Raw genomic sequence first — 13,938 nt, forward strand, 5'->3', positions numbered from 1 at the left:
TACAGTAGACGCTAATTCTAACTGTCCGAGAAACACTTTTAAATTAAAGATTCCAAAAATACTGCTACTGCCGCACGGCACTTGGACAACGACACCCCAGGATAGTTCTCAATCTGCTTACCAAAGGGACGCAAGATATTCTCAAGGACGATAAAAGGACAGTCGTGACCAAAACATCATTAGCGACCATTTAATACAACACTGGAGATTTCACAACCAGATAATAAGCATCATCCAACTCGTCGACAGCATGATGTGAGATTTCGCAATGACGTGCCTTAACGTTTGTTCTTTTACGTTACCAACCTCTAAGTCTGTAGATATTGTCGCAACCAAAAATATACTTTCAGTATACCAATTAGAGCTACTGCCTACGAAACTATTCATACTCAGACTTTGTCAGCATGAAATAAACAGTTACAAAGCTTTATTGTATTAGCGAGGCGGAATTGCCATGAGAAACCGGTCATACCTCAGCCAGCATGTGACATGTTCTACTCTGCACAATGGTCTGTGACCTCTATTGCAGACTTTTCCACCAATTGTGACGTCATACAAGTTCCTTTCCTAATATTTATAATATTGTCGATATCTTGTCGTGAAATGCTTTCTCCAGTGGAAGTCGCGCAGGATTAGCCGAGCGGTCTTCGGCGCTGCAATCACGGACTGAGCGGCTGATCATGGCGGAGGTTCGAGTCCTCCCTCGGGCATGGGTGTGTGTGTTTGTCCTTAGGATAATTTAGGTTAAGTAGTGTGTAAGCTTAGGGATTGATGACCTTAGCAGTTAAGTCCCATAAGATTTCACATACATTTGAACCCTTTTTTTTCTCCAGTGGAAGCTCCTGAAAACACTTCTTGAAACAATTTTTCGAGCATGCTAATCTCGTAAAAATGTGTATTTATGGGTGGACTACTTTTCCTGTCCCTGGCTTGTTGCTAACACCTCACGCCGGCTCGCCTGGGTGACTTGCATGTTAACGGGACCACCGCACTACAATCGTTGTTCTTGGTTGTCGACGCTGGCGCTCAATTAAAATTCAAATATCTGCCGATCCAATGGTCGGATTATGCTGCGGGTTAACCCCAATCAATCTGATACTAAATACTGTAGACATCAATGATATGCTCCACTATCAATTTTGCTCCTACTGTACTTACTGTACTGATTTCAGTGCCCAACTTAAAAATGGTGAATCAGTGGATCTGAAGTTTGAAGTCAGTAAGATCAGCGGTTGCAAGTGCCTTAAGTAACTGGGGTTACGATCAAATGGAAAAAGTACACGGCAGGAGGGCCGTATTTCGACTGAACTCTGCCCTTTGGAATAACAAAAACGAGCAAACAGGCGATACATCCTTCAGCTGTTGTAAACATCGCTACGTACGGGGCAGAAACGTGGGTAACAAACACGCGTCAGAGAAACAGCTTGCTTGGACTGGAGATGGACTTTTGTAGACGAAGTTGTGGCATCTCCAGGCTGGGCCGTATACCAAGCACCCAAACAAGAAAGGCTATGGGCGTGTATAATTTAATAATAGACACCATAGAAGTGAATCGCCTAAAATGTTATGGACATGTAGAAAGTGCAGATGATAGCCGATGGCCAAAGAACGTGTGGCAGTGGACTCCAGCGGAAAGAAGAAAGCGAGGAAGATGTTGGAGGAGCTGAAGTCGAGAGGTCCGGGACGCGATGGATGCCAGAGAACTACAAGAAGGACTGAGTCGCATGATCGGAAAAAGTGGGAAGCGAGAAGCTGTTAGAACACTCGCAAGATGATACGATCAACGAGTTTGGTGAGTGAGATAGATCACTGCACGTCTCAGCCTTTCGAGCTTGCCTATTCGCCCTGTAAGAGTGATCTTAAAGACATCAGGGTAAGAATAACTTAGCGTGACCGTAAGACCACTTATAACAAGAGTACGCTTTGTAATGTTGGCTTCCTTCCTGGCACATTGAGAAAAATAAATAAATCGAGGAAACTCTTTTGTTTTATAAAGAAATGAATGAGGTTTACAGATTTTCTTCAACATTTCTCGTATACACTATCTTTGAATTGCAACCGATATTCACTCTCTATTCTTCGACGTGATATACAAATATTATGACATGATTCTCTTGCATATTAATTATTTCATTGTAAGAATTTAAAAACTAAAAAATAATATATATTTTATGAGATATTTTTCAACTTGTTGTTGAAACATTTTTTATTAACACACTTTCGGAATGGCACTTCACGAGAATATCAGAGAAAAATTAGACTAAGTTAAGCTGAACCGAAGTAAGATGCCCTCAAGGTTCGCTACTGCGTAAATTTAAAAAAAAAAGGATTTGGTAATAAGTGGACTCTTGTTATTAGCGGCCTAAAGCGACAATAGGGAGTTCAGTTATTGATATACTGAAGCGCCAAAGAAACTGGTATAGGCATGCGTATTCAAATACACAGATATGTATACTGGCCCTGCGGTCGGCAACGCCTATGTAAGACAATAAGTGTCTGTCGGAGTTGTTACATCTGTTACTGCTGCTAAAATGGCAGTTTATCAAGATTTAGGTGAGTTTGAACGCGGTGTTATAGTCGGCGCACGAGTGATAGGAGGGAGCTCTGAGGGAGCAATCAAGAGGGGATTTTTCCATACGCCCATTTCACGAGTGTACCGTGAATATCAGGAATCCGGTAAAACATCAAATCTCGGACATCACTGCGACCGGAAAAAGATCCACAAGAACGGGACCAGCGACGACAGAAGAGAATCGTTCAACGTGACAGATTTGCAAGCCTTCTGCAAAGTGCTGCAGTTTTCAAAAATGATTCAAATGGCTCTGAGCACTATGGGACTTAATTTCTGAGGTCATCAGTCCCCTAGAACTTAGAACTACTTAAACCTAACTAACCTAAGGACATCACACAGATCCATGCTCGAGGCAGGATTCGAACCTGCGAACGTAGCGGTCGCGCCGTTCCAGACTGAAGCGCCTAGAACCGCTCGGCCACTCCGGCCGGCTGCAGTTTTCAATGCTGGGCTATCAATAAGTGTCAGCGTGCGAACCACTCAACGAAACATCATCGATATGGGCTTTCGGAGCAGAAGGTCCACTCGTGTAGCCTTGATGACTGCGCAACACAAAGTTTTACGCGTCGCCTGGGACCGTCAGCACCGACATTGGACTGTTGACGACTGGAAACATGTTGCCTGCTCGGACGAGTCTCGTTTTAAATACTGTGTACGGGTATGGAGACAAACACGCTGTGCGGCTGGTCCCGGGGGAGTTTCGGGCATGGGTGTATGTGTTTGTCCTTAGGATAATTTAGGTTAAGTAGTGTGTAAGCTTAGGGACTGATGACCTTAGCAGTTAAGTCCCATAAGATTTCACACACATTTGAACATTTTGACCAAACTCACGAATCCATGGACCCTGCATGTCAGCAGGAGACTGTTCAAGTTGGTGGCGGCTCTATAATGATGCAAACTCCCCGTACTTGAACATTACTGAGCATATCAGGGATGCGTTGCAACGTGCTGTTCAGAAGAGATCTGCGTCCTCTCGTGCTCTTACGGATTTAAGGACAGTCCTGCAGGATTGATTGTATCAATTCCTCCAGCACTACTTCAGACATTAGTCGAGTCCAAGCCACGCCCCGCTGCGGCACTTCTGCGTGCTCGCGGGGGCCCTACACGATATTAGGCAGGTGTACCTGTTTCAGCGTATAATGACCGCAGGCGTTCTGTTGCAAGTTAAACCAAATCGCCGTAAGAATGCCCAGGGCTAGATAATTGTACCAACCTTGTATACCATATACCCAAATGACATCTCAAAACGCACCAACGGCCAGTCAGAATTTTTTGCAGTTAACGTTCATGTCGCCCTCACCTTCATTATATACACTCCTGGAAATTGAAATAAGAACACCGTGAATTCATTGTCCCAGGAAGGGGAAACTTTATTGACACATTCCTGGTGTCAGATACATCACATGATCACACTGACAGAACCACAGGCACATAGACACAGGCAACAGAGCATGCAGAATGTCGGCACTAGTACAGTGTATATTCACCTTTCGCAGCAATGCAGGCTACTATTCTCCCATGGAGACGATCGTAGAGATGCTGGATGTAGTCCTGTGGAACGGCTTGCCATGCCATTTCCACCTGGCGCCTCAGTTGGACCAGCGTTCGTGCTGGACGTGCAGAGCGCGTGAGACGACGCTTCATCCAGTCCTTAACATGCTCAATGGGGGACAGATCCGGAGATCTTGCTGGCCAGGGTAGTTGACTTACACCTTCCAGAGCACGTTGGCTGGCACGGGATACATGCGGACGTGCATTGTCCTGTTGGAACAGCAAGTTCCCTTGTTGGTCTAGGAATGGTAGAACGATGGGTTCGATGACGGTTTGGATGTACCGTGCACTATTCAGTGTCCCCTCGACGATCACCAGTGGTGTACGGCCAGTGTAGGAGATCGCTCCCCACACCATGATGCCGGGTGTTGGCCCTGTGTGCCTCGGTCGTATGCAGTCCTGATTGTGGCGCTCACCTGCACGGCGCCAAACACGCATACGACCATCATTGGCACCAAGGCAGAAGCGACTCTCATCGCTGAAGACGACACGTCTCCATTCGTCCCTCCATTCACGCCTGTCGCGACACCACTGGAGGCGGGCTGCACGATGTTGGGGCGTGAGCGGAAGACGGCCTAACGGTGTGCGGGACCGTAGCCCAGCTTCATGGAGACGGTTGCGAATGGTCCTCGCCGATACCCCAGGAGCAACAGTGTCCCTAATTTGCTGGGAAGTGGCGGTGCGGTCCCCTACGGCACTGCGTAGGATCCTACGGTCTTGGCGTGCATCCGTGCGTCGCTGCGGTGCGGTCCCAGGTCGACGGGCACGTGCACCTTCCGCCGACCACTGGCGACAACATCGATGTACTGTGGAGACCTCACGCCCCACGTGTTGAGCAATTCGGCGGTACGTCCACCCGGCCTCCCGCATGCCCACTATACGCCCTCGCTCAAAGTCCGTCAACTGCACATACGGTTCACGTCCACGCTGTCGCGGCATGCTACCAGTGTTAAAGACTGCGATGGAGCTCCGTATGCCACGGCAAACTGGCTGACACTGACGGCGGCGGTGCACAAATGCTGGGCAGCTAGCGCCATTCGACGGCCAACACCGCGGTTCCTGGTGTGTCCGCTGTGCCGTGCGTGTGATCATTGCTTGTACAGCCCTCTCGCAGTGTCCAGAGCAAGTAGGGTGGGTCTGACACACCGGTGTCAATGTGTTCTTTTTTCCATTTCCAGGAGTGTAGTTGTTGGTACTCAGAAACGCCTTGTGACAGATGACAGTGGATGATGTGACGCCTGCCTTGGCGTGTTGCAGGTCTGCACTTCCACGTGGTGGGCGAGGGCGTGGTGCGGCTGAAGGGAGCGCGCGCCGCACGCATCTACGAGAGGGAGAGCTACATAGACTTCCGCATGCGCCTGCTGGGCGAACCAGGTACGTCTCCCCTACACAAGCTGCACTCCTCCTCACGTACGCGGGCGCTTCGTGATGATAACATGGACTTTGGCGGATGATGGAGAATGAGGGAAAAATTTATGAGGTTTCGATGCGGAGCTGAGGTCCAAAAATAACAGGTTAAATCTATATTTACTTGTGCATTCATTTCACATACAAAAATTAAAGTCTTCAGGTTCACTATTAAATCTAACCAGCCAATCTACAGTATATTAATTTTACAATATGTGTAATACATGATCAGTACATAATAACTGTAATAATGGTACAGACAGAGCGCTGACAATTAAAAATTAAAGTCCGTTGAAAGTAATATTGAGAGAAGAAGCTGGAAAGGTAAAAAAGTTGTTTTCGGGGTTCTAACATGCCACTTGTTTTACCAAGTTGGAAACGAATAAATGACAGGTATACCTCATCATATTTAAAATGCACAAATTCACATGTATGTCGGTAATACTTTTCATCGTGGTCTATTTATTGTTTTAATCTGTAGATAATCTGCTTGTTGTATCTTGTGTTTTTCCCAAATTTTGCTGCAGATCTGAAGATGGTCATTGCTGACCGGAACTGGAAGTCTGGAGACCTACAAGTTTGTGACCACAGACGTGAAATAAAAGAAAATGGTATGGTCTGTTTTCAAAGTCCTTACAGCGTACGTTCGTGGAAGAGTCAGCCAATACATCGCTCCCTCCTGCGTATATCTCGCGGAATGCCCATGAAGACAAAATTAGATTCGAGCCCACACGGATGCTTACCAGCAGTCGTTCTTCCCGTGAAGCATATGCAACTGGAACAGGAAAGAGGAGGAAGTTACACTTGTACACGAAATACCCTCCGCCACACACCGTAAGGTGGCTTCCGGGATGTAGATGTCGAAGCATATGAGATGATAACCGCAATCCGGGAAGAGATGAGGATGGTTCATGAATATTTTTCCACACAAGGGATTAATTAATTGACGCCCCCCCCCCCCTTTTCACCCTCTCTCATTGTACACTTGTCCCTCTTCAGTTTCTCTACTAATGGTGATACAGATCTTGCACTTGGTACGTGGACGACCTTCTTCGCTAATTGCCCGAAGTGGGCGCTGCTAATTGTGATTTCTGTGTAGAAATCTTAACAGTTGGGTCGTCTCTGGTGAAGTCTCAGCTTGGTGCCCCCAAGCGGCGGCTTGAGTCGCTTGGGTCTAACTGGCCCTGGCGATTCCTCAAGAAATGATGAAGAACATAATGAGGAATTTCCGCAGAGGTCTTCTGTAATGTCAATGTCAATAAAATTCACCAACAGAAATTGACTTTAAGAAATTATTTTATTTTATTCTGAAGCCTACCAGTTTCGGCATTTCATTATGCCATCTTCAGGCCCCATACACATTTATCCAAATAAACGAACTCGTCGCATAGCGCAATAAATCACTGGATATTCTGAATTCAATCGTTATACAATTGCTTAATTCGAAGACGTGATAGGTTGCTACCACGCCGATGTCCTCTGGCCATGATGGACCAACAGAGATCTTCTGTAATGCTTCGCCAGTGATGGTAGCCATTTGTGTGATTTACTTTTTTGAAAAATAAACTTGTGTTTGGCTTTTCAGTAATGGCAGTCAGTGTAGAAGTTATCTATAAATTATACTGGTGTAAAGACTGGTTTGAACATGCAACAAAAGTGGCGGGACTTAGCTACCACTCGAGTGGCGCCACTGAAGTTGCGTGTGGCCACATTCGAGTGATGCCACTTTTACTCATGCCACAAAAGTTAGAGTTACTTTAACTTTAGCTTTGCGACGCCAGTTTTCTTCCCCCACCACCGATTAGCGTCTTCCGACTGCCATCTCGTGACTGAATTTCAAAGCACCATCGCGGTTTTCTTTTTCCGTGTGAATAATTTTACCTTGTGTGTGTTTCGTAGTTGTTAAAAATGTCTGAGAATTGGTTGTTGGAAACAGTTGTTTATGGAAACACAAAAATGAATGTTATTAATAAAATAATTTGAATATTACTTGACATTGTGAATCGTAGGTGTTGTGATGTAATTACTGCAAAGCTAAAATAAGCATTTACAATGCCCACATCAGTGAATATGACAACACATTAAAAAGTTATAAGGGTAGTGCGTCCGCAGGTCCATCTGGCACGAAAAAAGATTGATTTTTCAAAATAATGTAGCAAAAGTATAGTCATAGACAAAATAAATTGTACTAAACAGCAATTCACTTTCTTTAATGTACATTAGAAAAAAACTGCTACACTTAATTTAAAATACAAGTGAGTTTATGAAAGGTGCATGCAAATAATTTTGCTACTGTTCTTGGTCAATATAAAAAAGTTTCTTGCAGTATGGAAAGCACACAGCTAATGACAAAATGATGTGGCGTAAGATTTCATTCTGCATAGTAAGTGCCGACAACATGAACTGTCTGTTTTTATTCTATATGATTTTTGTCCAGATCCACGACAACATGATGTGTGTTTTAACAGGAATGTAATATCAGCTTTCAAGGTTGCTGGTAGTTAAAGGTTTCGTGCTTTTATTTCTGTTATCTGATATGTGGATATTATTTGCGTATGAGTAAAAAATACTGTTGAGTAATTAGTGAAAGATGATATGAAGTTTCATAGTAATTCACGGAAGTATACAAATGACGAAAATTAGTGGAGTACTGTCAGTATATTCGGGTTCCATTACTGACAAGAAATGCACACCTGCTTAGTAAATTTGAGAAAGAAAGTAACAAGATTTCTGGTGGCAGTATAATTTTAGCATGACTGTAGTTTTTAATAAAGAAACATGAATATCAACACCAACTATATTACAGTGTCTTTTAGTGCACTTGCAAGAAACATAATTCGAAAATTCAGTATCGAACAGCTTTAATATTTCGTCATATTTAACTATGTGGGATGCAGGACTGAAAATACGAGAGTGAGTTAAATGAAAACCTTAAATTTGTAATAACAAATCGAAATTTCGCGCCGTTATCCTGTAAGTTGGTAAGCGTTCTACAAACAGCGTGCAGAATGGCCTGTAGGTGGCAGCATAGTGCAGATGCACACATGCTGTCGCAGTATCCGTATAAAGATGGCCGCGACTTGCACCAGGGAAGAACAGCGTTCTGTTATTCGGTTTTTGCGTAGTGAAGGTGTGAAACCTATAGAAATACATCGACGAATGAAGGTTCAGTACAGTGATGCATGTTTGTCACAGCAGCAAATCTACGAATGGAGTAGGAAGTTCCCAAATGGTGTGACTTCAGTGGAAGATGCTCCTCGTCCAGGTCAGGCACAACGAGTTGTGACTCCACAGAACACTGCAGCAGCTGAAGCCATAGTGAAGGAAAGCCGCCGAGTGACACTGAATGACATTACAACATGTTTAAAGACTAGTCATGGGTCAGCACACCACATTGTGCATGGTGTGCTCCGGTTTCACAAAGTGTCTGCAAGATGGGTACCACGGCAGATGACTCCTGGAATGAGAAGACGACGTGTTGATGCTTGTGAAGAACTTCTTCGGCGCTTTGAGCAAGAAGGTGATGGTTTCCTTGCAAGAATCGTTACTGGGGACGAAACCTGGGTTAACTTCCACCAACAGGAAACGAAGAGAGCGAGCAAGGAATGGCGCCATTCCTCATCACCAAAACCAAAGAAGTTTCGAACAGAACCATCAGCAGGGAAGGTTGTGCTGACTCTCTTTTGGGACGAAAAAAGCATCATTTTGGAGCATTACATGCCTGTCACCAGTGCATCATACACAGACCTCCTAAAAAATCATCTGCGGCCTGCAGTCATATCAAAGCGACGTGGATTGCTGTCAACAGGTGTCCTTTTGCAACACGACAATGCAAGGCCCCACACTGCCCGTACAACAGTTGCAACAATCACAGACCTGCATTTTGAGAGTCTTCCTCATCCACCATATTCACCAGACCTTGCCCCAAGTGATTTCTATATGTTTGGACCACTCAAAGACGCAGTAGGAGGAAAGAAGTTCCGTTCTGATGAAGAGGTACGACACACTGTGCATGACTGGTTGCGCGAACTACGAAAATAATTTTTTTCTAAAGGAATTTTTTCATTTTGTAAGAGCTGAAGAACTTGCATTGAGAGTGGAGGAGAATATGTTGAAAAGTGATACAGCTTTGTACCACTTCTGCACAATAAATAATATTTAAAAAAATACCTAAGGTTTTCATTTGACTCACCCTCGTATTAGCTTCGAAATGGGGGTTCAGGGCTCAGCATTAAACGCATCAGACAAGAAAGCAGGAACTGTACTTCTGGGAACGTGGTACTTACAGTGAGGTGACAAGTCATGGGATAGCGATATATACATTTATAGATGGCGGTAGCATCGCATACACAAGGTATAAAAGGGCAGTTCAATAGCAGAACTGTCATTTGTACCCAGTTGATTCATGTGAAAAGGTTTCCGACGTGATTATGTCCGCACAACGGGAATTTCGGAACTCGTTAAAAAATTCAGTATTACGAGATCTACAGTGTGAAAAGTGTGCCGAAATTACCAAATTTCACGCATTACTTACCTATCACCACGAACAACGCAGTGTCCGATGGCCTTTATACTTAACAACCGGGAGCAGCGACATTTGCGTAGTGTTGTCTACATCTACATATTTACTCCGCTAGCCACCAAGCGGTGTGTGGCGGAGGGCACAATTCGGGCCAAAGTCATATTTCCCCCCGTCTGTTCCACTCGCGGATCGTGCGAGGGAAAAACGACTGTCTGAACGCCTCAGTACGAGCTCTAATTTCCGTTATCTTTGAATGGTGATCATTGCGCGATTTGAAAGTTGGTGGTCATAATATATGCTCTACATCCTCGGTGAAGATCGGATTTCGGAATTTAGTGATCCCCTTCTGTTTAGCTCGCCGTCTATTTGCAAGTGTGTTGCGCTTAAAACTTTCTATGAGATTTGTAACGCTCTCGCGATGGCTAAATGTACCCGTTACGAATCTTGCCGCTCTTCTGTGGACCTTCTCAATCTCTTGAATCAGACCCAACTGGTAAGGGTCCCCTACAGACGAACAGTAGTCTAAGACTGGACGAACTAACGTATTGTAAGCTATTTCCTTTGTTGAAGGACTGCATCGCTTCAGGATTCTACCAATAAACCGCAATCTAGAATTCGCCTTGCCCGTTATTTGTGTAATCTGATCATTTCATTTGAGATCATTTCGAATAGTCACACCCAGATACTTGACGGGTGTTACCTCTTCCAAAGACTGGCCATTTATTTTGTACTCGTACATTAATGGGGATCTTCACCTTGTTATACGCAGTAGGCTACACTTACTAATATTGAGAGATAGCTGCCAGTCATTACACCACGCATTTATTTTCTGCAAATCCTCATTGATTTGTTCACAACTTTCATGTGGTACTACTTTCCTGTAGACTACAGCATCATCGGCAAACAGTCTAATGCCGCTGTCAATACCATCAATCAGATCGTCTATGTATATCACAAAAAGCAGCGGACCTACTACGCTGCCCTGGGGCACACCTGAAGTTACGCTTGAAGTTACGACATACTGCTCCCTGTCTGTTAGAAAACTATCTATCCAGCCGCATATGCCATCGGATAGGCCGTAAGCGCGCATTTTTTTGGAGCAAGCTACAGTGGTGAACTGAGTCGAACGCCTTTTGTAAGTCGAGAAATGTGGCATCAACCTGGGAGCCGGTATCTAGAGCCTGTTGTATATCATGCACAAAGAGGGCCAGCTGTGTCTCGCATGACCGCTGTTTCCTAAAACCGTGCTGGTTTTTGCAGATGAGCTTCTCAGAGTCTAGAAAGGTCATTGTGTCTGAACACAAAATGTGTTCCACGATTCTGCAACAAATCGATGTCAGTGAAATTGGCCGGTAATTATGTGCATCCTTTTTTTTACTCTTTTTATAGATTGCTATGACCTGGGCCTTCTTCCAGTCCCGTGGAACTTTCCGCTGTTCCAGTGATCTCCGATAGGTGATGGATAAGAATGGTGCTATATATGTAGCATGTTGTTTGTTTGTTGTTGTGGTCTTCAGTCCTGAGACTGGTTTGATGCAGCTCTCCATGCTACTCTATCCTGTGCAAGCTTTTTCATCTCCCAGTACCTACTGCAACCTACATCCTTCTGGATCTGCTTAGTGTATTCATCTCTTGGTGTCCCTCTACGATTTTTACCCTCCACGCTGCCCTCCAATACTAAATTGGTGATCCCTTGATGCCTCAGAACATGTCCTACCAACCGATCCCTTCTTCTGGTCAAGTTGTGCCACAAACTTCTCTTCTCCCCAATTCTATTCAATACCTCCTCATTAGTTATGTGATCTACCCATCTAATCTTCAGCATTCTTCTGTAGCACCACATTTCGAAAGCTTCTATTCTCTTCTTGTCCAAACTATTTATCGTCCATGTTTCACTTCCATACATGGCTACACTCCATACAAATACATTCAGAAATGACTTCCTGACACTTAAATCTATACTCGATGTTAACAAATTTCTCTTCTTCAGAAGTGGTTTCCTTGCTATTGCCAGTCTACATTTTATATCCTCTCTACTTCAACCATCATCAGTTATTTTGCTCCCCAAATAGCAAAACTCCTTTACTACTTTAAGTGTCTCATTTTCTAATCTAATTCCCTCAGCATAGTCAACATAAAATCTTACGGGGATACCTTCTGGGCCAGAATGCCTTGGTGGCGTCTAAAGATCTTAACTGTTTTACAATCCCAGATACACGAAACACTATGTTAGCCATCCCGTTTGTTCGATAATTTAAAGGGGGAATGATGATGCAGTCCTCTACCGTAAACGTGTTTTTGAAAGATAGGTTTAGAATTTCGGCCTTCTGCTTATCATCATCGGTTACATTACCCATACTGTTAGCAAGAGAAGGTATTGAATTATTTGTAGCGTTCATAGATTTTACGTACGACCAAATTTTTTTGGAGATATTTTTAGAATCTGCAGTGCTAACAGCAACACTGCGTGAAATAACCGCAGAAATCAATGTGGGATGCATGACGAAAGTTAGGACAGTTCGGTGAAATTTGACGTTAATGGTCTACGGCAGCAGGGGACCGACGTGAGTGCCTATGCTAACAGCACGACATCGCCTGCAACGCTTCTCCTGGGCTCGTGACCATATTAGGTGGACCCTAGACGACTGGAAAACCGTGGCCTGGTCAGATGAGTACCGATTTTAGTTGATGAAAAGTGATGGTAGGGTTCGAGTGTAGCGCAGGCCGCACGAAGCCCTAGACCCAAGTTATCAACAAGACACGGTGCAAACTGGTGGTGAGTCCATAGTTGTGTGGCAAGTGTTGACATGCAGTGGACTGGGTGCTCTAATCCAACTGAACCGATCATTGACTGGAAATGGTTATAGGGAGCTACTTGAAAACCAATGGCAGCCATTCACGGACTTCCATGTTCGCAAAGACAACGCGCCACGTCACCAGGCCACAACTGTTTGAACATTCTGGATAATTTGAGCGAATGATTTAGCCATCCAGATCGCCTGACATGAATCCAATCGAACATTTATGGAAGATTCAAAAGGTTCAAATGGCTCTGAGCACTATGGGACTTAACATCTGAGGTCATCAGTCTCCTAGAACTTAGAACTACTTAAGCGTAACGAACCTAAGGACATCACACACATCCATGCCCGAGACGGGGTTCGAACCTGCGACCGTAGCAACAGCGTGGTTCCGGACTGAAGCGCCTAGAACCGCTCCGCCACAGCGGCCGGCTTTTATGGAAGATGATCGAGAGATCCGTTCGTGGACAGAATTCTGAAACAGCAGCACCTTCGCATTTATGGATCGCTGTAGAGGCAGCATGGCTCAGTATTTCTGCTTGGGACTTCCAGCGCCTTGTTGATTCCAAGCGACGTCTAGTTGGTGTAGTACGCAAGGCAAAAGGAGTTTCGACGAGATATTAGGAGTTCTTCCATGTCTTTTTTCACGTCAGTGTATTGGAAAGATGTCAAACATCGAAATGTCACTTATAGTTTCACTCGAGGAAGTAGTACATACCTAGTGTGAGTATCGGATTTTCTAATAGGGATCGATACGCAGCTCAACAAGCACTCGTAATTTACTTTTGTTATGCGAAAGTGGTTCATGAATGGGTTTTAGTTACGAGCGCTGCTTCGTTTAAACGTGTGTTTGATGCCTCCGTGTTATTGCTGCGTAAAACCCACATCTAAATCCATTTATGCTTTCTGCTTGTTCTGTTGGAGTCTTGGCTCAAAGCTAACATCATAAGATGAAAACACCAATGACTGTCCGAATAACCTCAGTTGACGCCACACTGAAAGCCGTGCAACTAGGATTTTGACTGGGTGGTGTCGAAGCAGCAGCACACTTAGTGGCGTATCGCCCGAAAACCGACTCGCTATGG

General features: G+C 44.6%; 1 protein-coding gene across 1 annotated transcript in view; it reads left to right on the forward strand.

The window, feature by feature from the left end:
- LOC126483806 (arrestin domain-containing protein 17-like) overlaps positions 1-13,938 on the forward strand; it is a 151,302-nt gene that overhangs the window by 97,893 nt on the left and 39,471 nt on the right. Inside the window, exon 2 of the mRNA XM_050106988.1 lies at positions 5,381-5,497. Within this exon, the coding sequence (XP_049962945.1) occupies positions 5,381-5,497 (117 nt within the window). The remainder of the gene's footprint in view (positions 1-5,380; positions 5,498-13,938) is intronic.

The sequence above is a fragment of the Schistocerca serialis genome, chromosome 6 (genome assembly GCF_023864345.2).
Source record: "Schistocerca serialis cubense isolate TAMUIC-IGC-003099 chromosome 6, iqSchSeri2.2, whole genome shotgun sequence".
In the NCBI taxonomy this organism is placed as follows: domain Eukaryota; kingdom Metazoa; phylum Arthropoda; class Insecta; order Orthoptera; family Acrididae; genus Schistocerca; species Schistocerca serialis.